The 19303-nt window shown below is 36.3% G+C and overlaps 2 protein-coding genes across 4 annotated transcripts in view; both read right to left on the reverse strand.

The window, feature by feature from the left end:
* Window positions 1-19303, reverse strand: part of LOC123263017 (protein trachealess) — a 372435-nt gene that overhangs the window by 23075 nt on the left and 330057 nt on the right. The gene's annotated exons all lie outside the window — the stretch shown is intronic.
* Window positions 2806-17959, reverse strand: LOC123263018. Its single transcript, XM_044725534.1, has 3 exons — window positions 16141-17959; window positions 13216-13217; window positions 2806-2816 (listed from the first exon to the last, which is right to left on the reverse strand). The coding sequence occupies exon 1, from the start codon at window positions 17448-17450 to the stop codon at window positions 16239-16241; it is 1212 nt and encodes a 403-aa protein (XP_044581469.1). The 5' UTR covers window positions 17451-17959; the 3' UTR covers window positions 2806-2816; window positions 13216-13217; window positions 16141-16238.

Here is a 19303-nt window from a genome sequence, read left to right on the forward strand (position 1 = left end):
ATTTAATAATTTCAAGTAAATAAATTGTTATAAGTGAATATAATTAATTAATACGGTGAAATAAATTATGAATTACTGTTATGATAAACAAATTGGGTAAAAAAAGTACCGTAGAATTAAATAAAATTTCGCAGCCTCAAAAAACCGTTCTGCTTACAGTAAACATAGTCGGTAGTCTGGCGCTCCGTTTACAACGGATTTGAACGGAACTTGGCGCCAGATTCTACCAAATCTATGAATATTCACGATGGACAATTATTTTTATTGCATGACAGCGGTGGTAATAAAAATCAAATTTTAGTTTTTACTACAACGAAAAATTTGAATTACTTAACTTCTTGTGACCAATTGTTTAGTGATGGCACATTCAAATGTGTACCATCAATATTTCATCAACTTTATACGATCTATGGCTACAAAAATAATAAATCGACCCTTTGATATATTTGTTAGCTCCAAATAAAAGTAACAGTATTTATGTTAACTTTTTAAAGGTTTTACGAAAAAGTATACCAAACTTTTCACCAAATAGATTGATGGTAGATTTTGAAAAAGCTTTTATAAATACTTTCAAGATATGCTTCCCTGATACTCAAATTGTTGGATGTTATTTTCATCTGTGTCAGACTATTTGGCGTCATGTCCGAGCATGTAGGCTTGCAGAAAAAGTACGACACTAATATTGTTTTTGCAAAAAATGTTCGTATGTTGATGGCTTTGGCTTTTGTTCCACCAGCTGATGTTATTGCTGCGTTCGAAGAATTAATCTCAACAGGATACTATGACAGAATTAGTGATGTCTTTCAAGAACTTTTAGATTATTTTGAAGTAACATGGATCGAAAAACCTAAACATAATCATAAACGTCGTGAAGCACCTCTTTTTGCAATTAAAATCTGGAATGAGTATTCCTCTGTTAAGAATGATTTACCGCGATCTAACAATTTGGTCGAAGGTTGGCATTCCGGAGTAAATAAGCGGACTACTCAGGCTCAAACAAGTATTGCTGCATTTATAAATTTTTTAAAAGAAGAACAGACTTTAACTGATGTTGCAATGACTCAGATAAATACCGGACTTAATATTGCACCTACACGTCGCAAGGCGTACCGTAATTATGATGATCGCTTAAAAGTAATCGTTAACAATTATGATAAAAATAATAAAATTCAATATCTAAGTGACATTGCAAAAATATTAATTGTACATGTTAATTAATTTTCAAATTGTTATTGTTTATTTTTTTTATTTAATTTGGACACTATATGTTGTATTAATGACTAAAAAAATAATGTTGCGATTAATTTCCAAATTATTATTGGTGAATTTTTTTATTTTTAAGAATTTGCAAACTTCGATGTTAAATTAATGTCTAAAAAGAAAATTGTAGCGATTGATCCTCATATATTTATATTCTGTTAATGTGTTAATTCTATAATATGTGCTTCATAACCAAATATTAATCTTATAGACATAGCTCTAAGTAGTTTATTTTGTGATAGTTATTATATTGTCTGTTGACAAATTAAATTTCTGACGTTAATGATTATAGAAATTTATAGATTCTTTTTTTACTTAAAATGTTCGAGTACTGATTAATAATTTTTTTGAATATTAAATTTTTTTTATAATTATGAATTTTGATGTACTGGAATTAATAAATGAAAAGATGTTAAAAAAAAATATTTATTCTGTATATACTTCATAACATTGTCTATTTTGTGTTTTATATCGGACTATAAAATAATATTTATAGCAGACAATAATTTTTATCTTATAAAATATTGAATTTGTTTAATTTGATCATTTCATAAATAATTTTTGTGATATTTCATTTAATAATATTTGATTGCAGGGATATTTCGTCCAGAGATATTTTGTCGCCAGGATATTTTGTTCGGGGATATTTTGTCCGGAGATATTTTGTCGCGGGGATATTTTGTCGGGGATTTTTTGTCGGGGATATTTTGTCGGGGATATTTTGTCCGGGGATATTAACGCACGTAACCCTATTACTTAATGATGAATCAACTTTAGATTTTTCATTGAATGGCCAACGCTAGGTTACCCAATTCTGGCTCAAGTATGGGTTGCCATTCAACGGCCATGGCTAGGCTTCCCAGCCTTGGCCCAGGCTCGAGTAATCATTGGACCAGCCAAGGCTTGGTTGCCTAGTCTTGGCCCAAGGCTAGGTTCTCTTGCCTCGGCCATTCTATGACGAACTAGTCTTGGCCCAACGCTAGGTCCTCTTGCCTTGGCTATTCTATGGCAAACCAGTGTTGGCCCAGGCTCAGATAATCATTGGGCCGGCCGAGGCTTAGTTGTCCAGTCTGAAAGAAACGTGAATAGAGACAGAAAAAATAGAAATAATTATTTGTAAAATGGCTTAGGCGGCAATATTATTAAAATTGTATTCAATACATCGTATTGTTAACTTTACAGTAACGATTTATCTTTTTAATAAAATTTTTGGAACATATATAGATGAAATAAATGATTATAACACATAAAACTTTATAGCAAGATTGAAAAACTATGATAATAACTATAAACACAACTTAAACCACGAATAACTCTTAAAGGAATGATTTTATCGAAAAATTGAATAGGAGAACTTTTTTGTAAAAAATTCAATTTTCTATTAGAATATGCATCGATAATAGTCGTAGTGGCATTTTTGTTAGTGGAAAAAAATTAATAAGAAAAAGTTGCAAATTCCCATGTTATTTAAATGGGAAATGTAACTCGATTGGGGCAAGGTTTAATTTGGTAATTAAGAGCTTATTTATATAGAATATTTTTTTTTAGATCAAGAACTAAAAATCCAGGGGGCGTCAGCGAAAAAAAAATCAACTTGGTAAATAACGGACACGCTAATCTGCTGATGTCATTCAATGTTATGATTTGATTGTCGCAACCGATTTCTATGAGGCGTTAATGAGATTGATGAGCTTTTACAGTATTTTGAGGCCACGTGAATTGGTAAATCATGCCATTATAAAAAGAAACGTCAAAAACCACGTTTTGATATTTTTATGTGGAATTGTCATGCAGCTGTTGTGAATGATAATTTGCGAACAAATAATCCAACTGAAGGTTGGCATAATTGATTGAACCGTTATGTTGTTCATCACGCTGCTGTTGCTGTATTTTTGAAAGCTCTTAGAGATGAGCAGTTTAACACTGAGTTATGTATGATTCAGATAAGTACTAGTGCAAACTTTGCGAATCGTCGAAAAGCGTATCTAATTATGATGGGCGTCTGAACTGCGTAGTTATAAATTATGATCCTTCTTCCAAGATTGGCTTTTTGGGAAATGTTGCAAAAATCATTTCTTTTAATAATTAGGATATTTATTTGATTAACTATTTGTAACAGGGTAAAATTACCTTAAATCGATAAGTCGCCAGACATCGATAATTGTTCGACGCAGCACTGGCACGTCTTGATCTTTGGGCCTAAAGAGAGAGTAGGAAGGGGTAGTTAGGGGTTATTACAGAGGAGCCGTGCATGACAACAGAGAGAAGTAGTATAACCGCCAGACGGAGTGCCACAGAAATCAAAAGGGACCGACCCCTGGAGTAGTTACCTATCGACAGAAGCCATCAACATCGAGGACTTCATTCTGAAGTAGTGAAATAGATCGTCGTATATTTAACAAGGTATCAATAATTACTCTGTGGGCTAGGAGTGGACCGCGGAGTTTATACTCGATTTATTTCTCCTCTGATTAATTGTTCATTAATTATTTAATTCGTAATAATTCAATAATTATTTGATTGTAATTGTTTAACGTTCGTTAGTTGGTGCTGAGTGGATCTCAAGGGGATCTTTACTCGAGACACACTCAGAGACCTTGCGGTGTAAATTGTCGTGAGCATTTATTTGATAAAAATAATTTACTCGATTATCAATAAATTTTGAACATCTGAAAATCGGTATTAATTGTACATATTTTATTTAATAATTTAATAAAATGAAACCGAATACAAAAATCTTCGAGAAAATTTCCATTGTCTTCTCACGGACTAGTCAAGCGTCGATTAAATTTTCCAACGTAGTTAATTTGTACCCGAGTTAAAAGTTACTACGCACTAACGAATAGTTAGCGTACATTTCGAGCGCGCAAATTCTTGTTGGTTATTTTACTCGATAATTTATTTGAACAATTGAATTATTATTATTTATATTATTTATTACAAGAAAATATTTATCTAACATTATATTATTTATTGAGAATTTAATTATTGAGTTTTGGCGCATTTGAGACTGAGTTACCCGTAGATATTCACTTGGAAATTAATTTTTGACATTGAGAAAATTAACATTCAATTATTATTTAACTGGAATTTCTACATGGTTCATTTATATATATATTGAACTTAAGTTCCTGAATTTATTTTGATAATTAAATTTATTATTTTATTAAAAATTATTTATGAAAGTATTTTTAGGCATGGATATTAAGTCCAGAAATTTTTAGTTAAAATTAATTGATGAAATTTTATGAGAATTATTTTTATATTTAATATTAAAATTACGATTGATTTTGAATAAATTCATGCGTCGGATTTTAGTTCGGACATTTGGAAATTAAATTTTCAGTCTTGGAAATGTTCTGTTAATTTAATTGCTAGCTGATGACTGAATTGTTTCTTTAAGTTGAAAGTTAATGTAATGATTTTCGGGAATTAAATTTTGTTATAATTTTTATAATTTAAAATAAAAGTAAAGTAACTTCAGAGTGTGTGTGTACGGGTCATGTGTGTGAGATTTGTACGGGTCATGTGTGATAGAGAGTGTTAATAGTGTTATAAGTATCGGTAGTCCTGTGGACTTAAAATCAAGTTAAAAGTGTGTGGAGTTAGTTTTGTTCAGTCGTCCAGTGGACTTGTAATTTTAAGTTTAGCTTCAGGAAAGGTGTGGGAGACCATTTGTTAGAAAAAGCCCAACTAGCGTTAGGACAGGTGTGGGAGACCGTTTGTTAGTTAAAAGCCCATAAGATTCAATCAGGTTGTGGGAGATCGTTTGTTAGAACATCCCAGCTAGTCATCGAATCGTCGTTTGGAAAGGTATAGTTGTAAATATTGTTTGTCTCGCAGTTAATTTCTCCGCATCGCTAGTTAATAAGTTAATTATGGTATGTGTTCGGTGAACAAGGCCCAGTAGCGATTAACTCGCTCCTGGGGGACTCCCAAATTCAAGATACGCACCTGTCCACCGCTAGTTCCCGCAAAATCGAACCGCCAATGGAAAATCAGCTTCTCGATCACGCCATGGATCGACCGCTTTATTGGCTGATCGCTCCCGCTAGACATGCGCAATAACCTCCTTCTCCAACTCAACGAGCAAGAAGACGAACTATTATTATTATCTTTCGCTTCCACGCTTTCGTTGCAAAAAGTCGCCATTAATTCCGCTTTGCTTTCGCTTATTGTTAATTAACCGCATTTCGCTATTTTTATAATTTAAATTGCTTAAATTAACCGCTAATAATTCGCTTCAGTTTGTTACAGATAAATTGTGTTATTTGTGCATTTATTTCACCGCTTTTACAGTGCCGGCAGAGTGTTCACCCACGTGTCAACCGGCATCGCTTGTGCTACCGACGCTGTGTATTATAAATCCGCTTTTATTTAAACAATCTGCTATTTAACATATTGAATATTAAGTGTATTTATTATAAATAAATTCCTAGTGTTTATTTTGATAATAATTTACGCGTTTTAATTGAGATATCCAGACCCAAACCTGATCCCCGCTTTTTCCGCTCTTTCAGCATTTTACATTTGGTCCCTCGAGCCGGATAAGGCTGGCTCTATCTCAATTAAATTAATTAATTATTCCGCTTAAAAATTGTTTTGTGTTAAGTGAAGTGTAATACCGCTAGGAAAGGTCGAGTGTCAGGAGCATCGCAGAGCACATCGGGTGCTGCTCCTGATAGTCATTCGTACACCGGTACGCTGAACTTTCCGTTTATTAAGACTGAAAACTCGACTTCGAGCCTTAAATAACCTCGCTATGGAGAATTACACAAGATAGTTGACAAATGCAATTTGTGCTTTAACTTTCGTGTTCCGCATCGCGCCGCAGATTACAAGAGCGCTCAAGATTGCCGAAAATGTGGTCAACGTCACCCCATGTCCATTCATTTTGGATGCACCAACGAAACCAGCTTTACCGCAGTCTACATCTTCCGCACAGGCAACTAATCAATCCTTTAGACCGCTTATAATTCAACATTAACTGTTGGTTATTTCAGATCCGCTCTCCGCTCAAGTTTTGCTAGCTACCGCTTTAGTCCAGGTCCGCCCACATCATGGTAATCCAATCACCGCCAGAGTTTTGATTGATCAAGGCTCAGAGCTCTCATTTATGAGACAGACGCTCTTCAAGAAGCTTGGACAACCGCTACAACGCGACATGGTCATGCTCAAGGGCATTGGCAATGTCTCCGCAGGAAGTTCACTAGGAGTGAGCACAATTGAACTTCATTCGCTGTGTACACCCGCTTTAATGCATGTCAGCATGCATATTCTACCAACACTGACGGTAGATCTTCCATCGCTCGTGATCGCTGATCCGAAATGGCCGCATCTGGAGAATCTCCAACTAGCTGACCAGCATTATCTACAGCCACGACCTGTTATTATTCTAGGTGCATCACCAGCCGCACAGATCATGAACACAGAGATTAAACGGGGACCTCGCAATGCTCCTATTGCACAATCCACCACGCTTGGTTGGATTGTCTATGGAGCCTTCACCGCTAAATACGCTTCCACGTCACACGCAGCATTACATGCGTCATAAGATACAGAATTACAAGACGCTATCACTAAGGTTTGGGAACAGGAAGAGGTTCCATCAGAAAATTCACCGCTCAACACCGCTGAAGAAGACGAATGTGAAATTCACTTTTGTCAAACGCATTATCGACAGCCTGATGGACGCTACGTAGTGAGATTACCGCTTAAGGCCCTTGAGAGTCAACTTGGCGACTCTATCAACGCAGCTATGGGGTCACGCAGATTAATAACTCGCTTGTCGCGAGAAAGAGAATATTCTGACATATATCGTGCATTCATGGCAGAATACATTCAATTAGGACACATGGTACGAGTACCAGTCAACGAATTGCCCGCAAACGCTTACTTCTTGCCTCACCATGGGGTATTGAAGCTTGATAGTGCCACTAAGAAGCTCCGCACAGTGTTCAATGGTTCCTGTGCAACATCTACAGGAATTTCATTGAACGACATTCTCCACGCAGGACCCAAAACGCAAATTGACATTTTTGATGTGATGTTGAGAATCCGTTGCAGCAGGATTCTATTCGCTACTGACATCACCAAGATGTTCAGACAGATTGAGGTTGACTCGCTTGATTGGCCGCTTCAGTGCATTCTCTGGATAGATGAGAATGACTTAATAGACGCTTACTGTCTCAAGACAGTCACATACGGAACCGCTAGTGCACCTTTTGACGCAGTACGTGTGCTTATCCAACTAGTAAAGGATGAAGGACACCGCTTTCCGCTAGCTGTTGCTCCAATGTTGAAAACACGCTACGTAGATGACATCTACGGGGAGCAGACAACGAAGAAGACGCTATCAAGGCTGCAGTACAAACAAAAGCTCTGTGTGCAGCAGGCTGCTTCCCGCTTGCCAAATGGGCTAGCAATAGTCCACGGTTACTCGCAAAAGTCACTCCAGAAAAGCAGCTGGATACAGCGCTTAAAGAAATCAGTGATGCACCAGTAAAAGTCCTGGGTATGTACTGGAATTCACGCATTGACGCTCTCCAGTTCAAGTACACACTACCGGCAGAGACGCCCAAGACAAAAAGAGCTATTTTGTCTGAAATCGCTAAGCTGTATGACCCACTAGGACTTCTCGCATCAATAGTCGTCAAAGCCAAGATTTTCATGCAAGATCTGTGGCTAGATAGAGTGTCATGGGATGAACAATTGTCACCATCACTCATTCACAAATGGACTGGATACCGTGAGGATCTTTGAACCCATTCGCATTTCACGCTGGAATAATATAGCACCTAGAGCAACTATGGAATTGCACGGGTTCTCAGACGCTTCGCAAAACGCTATGGCTGCCGCTGTTTATTTGAGAGTCACTGACGCTGATGGGAACATAAAGGTCTCACTTTTATGTTCAAAAACGCAAGTAGCACCGCTGAAGACCATGACAATCCCACGCTTGGAATTATCTGCCGCATGGTTGATAACACAACTGATACTTCATGTCAAAGAAGTTCAGTCGCTTGAAAATGTCAAGATTAATCTCTGGACTGACTCCGCCGTGACTCTCGCATGGATTAAAAGTCCAGCAATCCGCTGGAAGACATTCGTCCGCAATAGAGTGGGAAAAATCCAAGAAACGCTTCGAGATGTCTCCTGGAAATTTATTCCAGGAAAACAAAACCCCGCTGACTGCGCTTCAAGAGGTATACCTACGCTAAAATTAAAAAAACACGCTCTCTGGGGGCATGGACCAACCTGGCTTCATGAACCAGAATCCTCTTGGCCCACTCTGGAGCCTCCAACCGACAACACAACGCATCGAGAAGAACGCCAAGGTCTGACACTAGTAACTTGGAAAGCAGAAAATTGCCTGCTCCAACAATTACTGTCGCATTACACGCAGCTGTTTCCACTGCTACGGAAACTCAGCATCTGGCATCGTGCCATCGACCGCTTTAAAAGAGTTCCACAATCTTCGCTGGCCTACCCGCTTACTCCATCAGACCTGGAGCGCGCTAAATTGACCTTGATTAAGTTCACTCAAGGACAATACTTCGCTAGAGAGATTCACACGCTACAAGATGGTGATGGTCTGCCTAAAAATAACAGCATCACTAAGCTGACTCCGTTCATCGACCATCAGGGGGTCCTGAGAGTCGGTGGCCGCTTGAAAAACGCATTGCTGGACCCAGAAGAGAGGCATCCAGCGATTCAACCGCGACAATCACCGCTTACGTCAATTTTGATTGATGATTCACACCGCAAAACGCTTCACGGAGGTACTCAGCTTATACTCGCTGATTTACGCAAGAGTGTCTGGATCATTGGAGGCCGTGTTCCAGTTAGATCATTTATTTTACGCTGCGTTATCTGCACGAGACACCGTGGAGAACGCGCTCAACAGTTGATGGGTCAACTACCCGCCGCACGAGTACAGCCAACTTGAGCCTTCTTGCATACAGGACTCGACTACGCTGGACCTATCACGCTGAAAACGTTTCAAGGACGTGGAGCAAAAACATACAAAGGCTGGATTGCAGTCTTTGTATGCATGTTCAGTTCAGCTGTACATCTAGAGCTAGTAACTGACTACACCACTGCCGCTTTCATCGCCGCTTATCGCCGCTTTACTAGTCGCCGAAGTATCTGCCACACGCTATATTCAGACTGTGGAACCAATTTTGTAGGAGCAGATAAAGAGCTGAAACGACTATTCGCTGCAGGATCCCGCACATTACGAGAATTATCAACCTTGATCGCTCAAGATCGAACTGGAAATTCAATCCGCCTGGAGCTCCACATTTTGGAGGAAAATGGGAAGCCGCTGTGAAATCTATCAAATTTCACCTTTGAAGAACAATCGTGACTCGCTGTTGACGCTTGAGCAATATTCAACGCTACTGGCTCAAATTGAAGCCATATTGAATTCCAGACCGCTCACACCGCTGAATGAAGATCCTGCTGACTTGGCTGTACTGACATCAGGTCACTTCTTAATCGGACAGTCACTGACCGCTATCCTAGAGCCATCGCTGACAGATTTACAACCTGCTCGGCTCTCGCACTGGGAGTAAGTCCAGCAAATGGTTCAACATTTCTGGAGACGCTACTACCAGGACTGCATCCACCACTACCAGGCCATTTCAAAGTGGCATCATCGACGCAACCAGATCAAAGTGGGTTCAGTTGTACTGATCACCACTGAGGATCTCCCGCCAACCAAGTGGCCATTAGCCAAAGTAATTGCTGTCCATCCAGGTGAAGATAGACAAATCCGCGTGGTAACTGTTAAGACAGTTAACACAGATCTGGTACGTCCAATTAGAAAGCTCTGTGTCCTGCCGCTAACACATGAAGAAGATGATCTTGTCGACGCAGCCGCCAACCCGGGGGAGAATATTCGGTGAACAAGGCCCAGTAGCGATTAACTTAAGCTCTGGGGGACTCCCGAATTCAAGAGACGCACCTGTCCACCGCTAGTTCCCGCAAAATCGAACCGCCAATGGAAAATCAGCCTCTCGATCACGCCATGGATCGACCGCTTTATTGGCTGATCGTTCCCGCTAGACATGCGCAATTGCCTTCTTCCCCAACTCAACGAGCAAGAAGACGAACTATTATTATTATCTTTCGCTTTTACGCTTTCGTTGCAAAAAGTCGCCATTAATTTCGCTTTGCTTTCGCTTATTGTTAATTAACCGCATTTCGCTATTTTTATAATTTAAATTGCTTAAATTAACCGCTAATAATTCGCTTCAGTTTGTTACAGATAAATTGTGTTATTTGTGCATTTATTTCACCGCTTTTACAGTGCCGGCAGAGTGTTCACCCACGTGTCAACCGGCATCGCTTGAGCTACCCACGCTGTGTATTATAAATCCGCTTTTATTTAAACAATCCGCTATTTAACATATTGAATATTAAGTGTATTTATTATAAATAAATTCCTAGTGTTTATTTTGATAATAATTTACGCGTTTTAATTGAGATATCCAGACCCAAACCTGATCCCCGCTTTTTCCGCTCTTTCAGCATTTTACAGTATGAGTAAGTGTGTAATTAAAGTTGTTAAATTGTTTTGTTAGTAAATTTTTGAATCCATTGTTAAATAAAAATTTATTTCTTTCACAGCTCCTTCCTCCACTCTTTCTCCCTATAAGATAAGCTCTCGGCTCTAGAACCGGTTCCAGGAACCGTGATTAAAAATCCTGGTGGCGCACTTTTGTTCATTAATTTAGATTTCAATTTTATTTAGTTTATTGTTTTTTTTAAATTTATTAAGGGGCCAATTGAGCAGTATCAAACCCGTTACATATTTATACTATATTATGTAATTGATTGAATCCAGTTCTATTTTATATTTTGACAATTGCAGTATTCAGAAATATTATAATTTTTTTTGTTATTGATAATTAATTTTTTGATAACAATTTATTTTGTGGTATTCGCTGTTATTTAGCAAATGATTTCATTTTGTTGTTTTTGTGATAAATTATCACAAATAATCACTGATAATTAAATCATGATCATTCTGGTAATAGTTGACAAATGTTACCGAATAACCAACATTCTTAGTATTTGTAAAATCGTGCTACGAATATTCGTTGAAATGCCATTAATAAGTGTTAAAATAAAATTGATAATTTTTTTCAAATTTATTGTTCTGAATTGTTTTATTGAAAAATTTGATTATTTAGGATATTTTGTCCAGGGATATTTATTTTTGGGATATTTTATCCAAGGATATTTCATTTTGGGCTTATTTTACCTAAGGATATTTATTTTCGGGATATTTTGTCCGGGGATCAAGAATCATGGAACCGTATCCATAACCTCAGAGAGTGTCATCACTTCAAGTTTATTACCAGAATACTAACCTTGGCGAATTCGTAACAAACAATTGCTTGGAAATATCAACGGTGAAACTCGGATTTGAGAGGATGCACATAAAATATTATTTATTTTTGAATAAATTTGATAACTTTATTAATATCTGAAATTCAATTATTTTTCATTAAAGTTGAATGTTATGTTAGTACATTTATGAAAGTTTAAAGCAATATTTTTAAGCAGATATGAGAATCTTGTCAATAAAAATAAAACTGTTACACGTTAACAAATGAAGAACTGAAATATAAGTGAAAATTGTTTACACGAATCGACTTGTCACCAACATTTTTTTTTCGACTTATACTCTCCCTGACGGACGATTGTAGAAGTAAACGAAACTAAATGTTTTAAAGTACTTCTTAACATCGATGTGGAAATGTAGACACAGATAGAGAGAGAGAGAGAGAGATTGATTGATTGATTGATAAATTTATTTATGCCAAGGCACAGGCCAAATGACAATTTAAATACAAAATATTTACATCTTAAAAATAATAATATTAAATGTAAGTACATAGTTCTTAACCTAAATTTTAGAATAATATTGCAAAAACTTTTAACCATTTTTAAACTTTTCTAAATTGATTCGACTATTATCTCAATTTAAATTTTTTAATTAGTATACAAGTACTGTAATCAACAAATTTAATCTATCAATTGTTCAATTTATCAACTGTCTAAATTTAGCAAATAGTCAAAAACTTTATTTTTGAAGACTTCACTGCTACTTGAGTTTACGATTTCTTCTGGTAGTTCTTCCCACAGACGAATCACGGAGATCAAGAAGATGTGTTCCCTATAGGTGGTAGCAAAATGAGGTATCTTGAAGGAAGTATGTTTTTTAGCTGCTAGCCTATTGGAACGTCTAACATCAATGTGTTCAATGAATAGTTCTCGTAAGTACTTGGGCTTTTCAACTTGAAGTAACTTGTAAAAATAACAGCTCATGTAGTACATTCGGCGATACTTTACAGACAACCATCCCAGCTCATGTCTGAAAGGTGTAATGTGCTCATCTTTTTTGAGATTAAAAATAAATCTGATAGAGCAGTTAATCGCACGTTGTAGTTTTAAATTGTTATCAGAAGTTGAGTCGACCAATACAACGGAACAATAGTCAACTAGTGGTAAGATAGTTGCTGATACTAGTAATTTCCTTATAGGAGTTGAAAAGATATTTTTCCTTACTTTGAGACAATGCAGAGCTGAGTTCACTTTACTAACTATCTGAGTGACGTGGTAGTTCCATGACAGATTTCTGCTTAGCTGAATACCTAAGCACTTGGTATAGTTAACGTAGGGTATTATGACACCATTTACTACTATTGGTGGCAGATCCAAGTCCTCAAGCTTTTTCAACTTACTATTATAGAGAGAAATAGAGATTGATTGATTGATTGATTATTTAATCATGCCAAGGCACAGGCCAAATGGCAATTTTAAATACAAAAATATTTACAACTTACATAATAATAACAATAATAATAATAATAAGTACATAAGGTATAATCTTAAGAGACTATAATTAGAACTGATTCTATAATTAGAACTGATTCAACTAACATCTCCATATTTACGCTCTCAACTAAATATTAACAACTTAGATACTAATATAAGCATCAAACTAAGTTAGTTACATTAACGCTTTCAAATTAACATAAAGTTTTCTGATAAATAAATTTTATTTATTAATTGTCCAAATTCAGTAAGTAATCAAAAACTTTATTTTTAAACACTTCACTGCTACTCGAATTCACAATTTTATCGGGTAGTTCTTCCCACAGACGAATCACAGTTACTATAAATGAATGCTCCATATAGGTAGTAGCAAAATGAGGTAATTTGAAAAAGGAATGTTTTTTAGCTGCTAACCTACTGGAACGTCTGACATCAGTGTCTTCTATGAACAGCTCTCGCAGGTACTTGGGTTTCTCAACTTGAAGTAATTTATAAAAATAACAACTCATATAGTACATTCGACGATACTTTACAGATAGCCATCCAAGTTCTCGTCGATAAGGTGTGATATGCTCATCTTTCTTCAGATTAAAGATAAATCGCATTGAGGAATTCATTGCACGCTGAAGTTTTGTGTTATTGTCAGATGTTGAATCTATCAGTACAACCGTACAATAATCAATTAGCGGTAAAATGGTTGCTGATACTAATAATTTTCTGATTGGGAATGAGAAGATGTTTTTCCGTACTTTAAGACAATGCAGAGCTGAATTCACTTTACTGACTGTCTGAGTAACGTGATAATTCCAAGATAAGTTTCTACTTATATTGATTCCCAAACACTTAGTAGAGTTAACGTAGGGTATTATGACACCATTTACAACTACAGGTGGTAGATCTATGTCCTCAAGTTGTTTCAATTTACTATTTGAACCCAAAATCATAACTTTGGTTTTAGACAAGTTTATCTCCAACCCATGCTCTTTTGCCCAGTCAGCAACTGATTGTGCATCAACATTGACTTGCCAAACAGCTTCATTCAACTGATATAAAAAGAAGTGCAAGAGTATATATTTATCGTCGGCGAACAATCCGTGCTCGCAATAAATTAACCGTTGAGCAACAGAATTCATTACTATTAAAAATAGGATTGGACCCAAAACAGATCCCTGAGGAACACCAGATGATGATTTGAGTAGTTGAATAGGAGTTCCAAGATCATTTAAAATTGACTGAGATCGACCGGATAGGTAGGAGAAAAACTAAATAATTGTTTCCATTGAAAAACCAAGCTCAAATAGCGCAATCAGTATTTTCTTGGGATCGACATAGTCGAAAGCCTTGCTCAGGTCAAATAATACTAAAATAGTTAGCTTACTATTGTCCATTGCCTGTCGAATATCGTCAGTGAGCCTCAACAACGCTGTTTGTGTACTGTGATATTTCCTGAATCCCGATTGAAAAGGATCAAATAGCTCATTTTCTTCCAGATACGTTGTCACCTGATTAGCAATAATTCTTTCAAAGACTTTAGCTAAATGAGACAAATTAGCAATCGGCCGAGTGTCTGACGGAGATCTTGGTGGTGTTATTTTATTCAAGGGTATGATGTAGATAATCTTCCAAATATCAGGAAAAATACCAGTGTCGAGAGATCTATTAAATAGGTCTGTGAGAAAGAGTGAGATTTGCGGAATATGATCTCTCAACCATCTCAGATCGAGACCGTCAGGGCTTTTTCCTTTTGACTTGGATAGTGTGAGGTGCAAAGCTTTGGTGACATCGACTATGTCAATCTTAGTCCAATGAAATAAGCATTCAACTTCCTTTGTATGGTTTATTGGTAAAATATCAATGAAATTTGTGTCACATGGCGGATGTTTTCTAACTATATTAGCATAATATTCATTCAGTTCACAAGCATCGAAGAAATTTAGTGGCGATGAAGGATTCGATTTTATTAATCCAAGGTGCTTAAGTTTGCTCCAGACAGTTGAATTATGAGGTAAATTTGAGAGAGCAGTTTTTAAATATTCTTCACGAATATGATTCAACTGAGTTTTCAATTCTTTTCTTTTCAATCTGAAAAGAGTAAGTAAATTTGGATCCTTGTTTCTTCTAGCTTTTTTGTAGATTTTATCACGCTCCTGACACTTGATTTTTAACTCTTTAGTAAACCAAGGGTTATTCAGACGAGTAACCCTTTTAGTAAGTATTGGTGCATATAAATCCAAAGAAAGTAGAATCTCAGCTTTGAAGGTATTCAGTAACTCATTTGGATCAGAGCTTTCAAGGATAGAGCGATCGATTTTTAAAGAATTCATAAGTGAGGTTGATAAAGCTTGATGATCACAATGTTTTAAATTTCTGTAGGCGATTAACTTCGGTGATGGTCTTAAATTATCCAGCTTGTATTGGCAGAGTAAGTAATCATGGCCGTCAATAAATGGAGACTCAGATTTCATAAACGAGGATAACTTAGTTTCATTGTCTAGTAAAATAACATCCAACCAAGAATCACAGTTGTTTTTGTGAAAAGTAGCACCGTAAGGTACACAGTACAATGATGACTCCGCAATGAAATTCTTTAGATGATTTGCAGTATAGCTATCTTCTAACAAATTACAATTTAAATCGCCAGCTATAATAATATTGTTATAATTTGAAGCAAGTCTAGAATAAATATCAAAGAATTCATCGAGAAAGAGTCCTTTTGGTCTTCGGTAGATGCAAGACAGTAGAAGGTGAGATCCTGTCATTAAAGTAACATCGACAATGAGAAACTCCGGTTGATTTAAATGATCAGAAGTTGAGATATGTAGTACTTTAGCTTTTAGAGATTTATGTATGAGACAAGCCACACCACCGCCTTGAATATAACGATCAATATCAACATGCTTCAGGATTCGGTTTCTACGAATTATAAAATAATCATTCAGTGATAAAATATCATAATCCAATGTAGGTTTTAACCAGGTTTCCACAAGGATAATAATGTCAGGCTTTATATTCTTAATCAATTTAAAGAACTGAGCAATGTGACCAATAACACTATTTACATTTAAACTTAATACATTTAATGACGATGGAATATTATTTACAGAGATATTAGTCGAATCAGTTGGACATCAATCAAGCCTGGAAAGATCAGCTTCACAATTAATCACAAATCTTTCAGAGTTTTCATCTTTTTTCATATAAATTTTTCCATTTCTAGACCAAGCAAACTTGTATTTTTTATTCTTCGCTTTCTCCTTAGTTTTCAGTAACAGTCGGTGAGTCTCTGGAAGCAAGAATTCGTTCACGTAGATGGATCCTTGGAACGCCGCATCAACGTAGGTGGGAAAAACTTTTTTCACCAGAAGACCTCCCGCTTTACGTTTCTTGTCAATGATAAAGTCACGAACTGGAGTCGATATCAGAGAAACAATGTAGGAGCTTGTGATAGGTTTGTCTTGATTCTGCGGTTGCCTGTTCTTATTTTGAAATTTACGAGAGCTCAAGACACTATTCACTAACTTCGGCAACTCTAGACTATTTAAAACCGCAGTTGTAATGTCTTCTGGTGTTGAGCCTTTCACCACTGATTCAGGAATACCTGAAATAACTAATTCAGTAGTGCCACCAGCAGTTTGCGAAGAAGTAGATGGAACAGGAGCAAAGTTTTCCAAGTTACACAGCCTTTCATTGACTAAATCCATGTCAGCTTCCCTAGTTTTTCTCACTTCCTTGAGATCAGAGCTAATCTGACAAATTGACTCAGCATTTGTTTTAACATTAGTATTTAATTCTGCTAAGTTGACAGTAGTAGCATTTTGCGAGTCTTGGACTACACGCAGTTTTTCACTTAAGTCCTCAAGTTTCTGATTCGTTGAAATTTCTGAGTGACAAAATTTCTCCATTAATAGAGTCATTTTTTCATCAAGTGATTTTTTGGACCAATCTACTGGTAAGTGTGACATTGTTGGTGGAGTGACAGGTGATGAAAAAACTGAATCAGTACTTTGGCGTAGCGGAGAAATTGGTGTTCTTGGAGACTTAAGTGACGAGGTTGACCCGCGTACTGTGAAAGTACGCTCAAGTGGAGAAGAGTTCGCAGATTTGAAACTAGAGACCGAGGAGGTGTTTGAGCTAGTAGATTTTAGTGAAGCAAGTCTTGTTTTTGCATTGAGACTGTCCAAGAGATAGTTTAGCTGTTTCCTGCAGCAATCAGTTGATGGCCTGTTTTTTATATAATCACGAGCGCAACCAGGATGAAAATGTTGTTGACAAGTATTACAGACAACAGATGACTTGACAGGTCTCTTGCATTTAAAACATATGTCAGACACTAATGGCATACCAAATAACAACGCAATATAACCGTAAAATGTCTAGAGAATTTTAACTCCAAGTATAAATTGCTGGTCAGATACTGGACAGATAATCAATTTAAGGTATCAATTTTAGCATCAATACTATTGTAATAACACACACTATATGTCTTTACTTTTCTGATGACTACACTGTTGGTTCTTACAGTCTTTTCGATTGTAAGTTACCAACACAGTAGTGAGCAAAATGATGTTATCGTGTAAGCATCAAGTGATTGTTAGCATCAATTGACGTTGTTTAAGCTATCCACCCACAATTTCACAACACTGGAAACCTAACCTCTTCAGAGTTGACAGATTTTGATATTAATTTTTCGACAATCCACAAGATATAATTTATAAAATTTATATTTCAGCTTGTAGATTACGATTTTATGCACGTAATGATTCTGAAACAGAAAATGCCCGGAGGCAAAATACAGCAGAATTTAATTCCGAAAGTGGAGCGAAAAATTGAATATGTTTATGTACTTACAGAGAGAGAGAGATCCAGGTGAGATCCTTTGAGAGAGATTGATTGATTGATTGATTAATTTATTTATGCCAAGGCACAGGCCAAATGGCAATTTCAAATACAATAAAAATTACAAAAAATACAATATAAAATAATATAATAATATAATATAAGTACATAAACTAAAACAAGATTTAAATAAAAAAGTAAAGCTTTACGCTTCTTTGATTCAACTAATTCAACTAATAAACAATTTATAAACTAAATAAGTTAATTTAATTAACAAAAACTGATGAAAAAACAATTTCACAAGTTATAACTTTAAATACTTGGGATGTTATAGTGATTTTTCGTTTTTACAATAATATCATTAATGATCCAGATTTAATAGATAATCAAAAATTTTATTTTTGAAAACTTCAAGACTAGATGAGTTGACAATCTCTTCAGGTAGCTCTTCCCACAAACGTATTACAATCACTTGAAATGAACGCTCCATGAAGGTCGTAGCAAAAGGTGGTAATTTATAAAAAGAGTGTTTTTTGGCAGCTAACCTATTCGAGCGTCTGATTTCAGTCTCTTCGATGAACAAATCTCGCAGGTACTTTGGTTTACCAACTTGAAGTAGTTTAAAAAAGTAACAACTCATAAAGTACATTCTACGATATTTCACAGAGAGCCATCCCATTTCTCGCCTATAAGGTGTTATATGTTCATCTCTTCTAAGATTAAAGATAAATCTAATTGAACAGTTTATTGCACACTGAAGCTTCAAATCATTTTCAGATGTTGAATCAACCAGGACGACGGAACAATAATCAACAAGTGGTAAGATGGTTGCTGAAACTAATAATTTCCTTATATCAGTTGAGAAAATGTTCTTTCGAACTTTAAGACAATGCAGAGCTGAATTCACTTTACTAACTGTCTGAATAACATGATGATTCCAAGATAAGTTTCTATTAATATGGATTCCCAAGCATTGCCAGTATGAGGAGTTGACGTAGGGTATTATGACACCATTCACTACTACCGGCGGTAGATCCATATTTTCAAGTTGCTTCAATTTGCTGTTTGAACCCAAGATCATAGCTTTGGTCTTAGATATGTTTATCTCCAACCCACGCTCTCTTGCCCAGTCAGCAACCGATTGAGCATCAACATTTACCCTCCAGACAGCATCATGCAACTGATGGAATAAGAAGTGAAGACATATATATTTATCATCAGCGAACAATCCATGCTTGCAATATACCAGCCATTGAGCTACAGAGTTCATCACTATTAGGAACAGGATTGGACCCAAAACAGATCCCTGAGGAACACCAGATGACGTTTTTAGTAGTTGAATTGGAGTTCCAAGATC

The sequence above is a fragment of the Cotesia glomerata genome, linkage group LG4 (assembly GCF_020080835.1).
Source record: "Cotesia glomerata isolate CgM1 linkage group LG4, MPM_Cglom_v2.3, whole genome shotgun sequence".
NCBI classification, from domain to species: Eukaryota; Metazoa; Arthropoda; class Insecta; order Hymenoptera; family Braconidae; genus Cotesia; species Cotesia glomerata.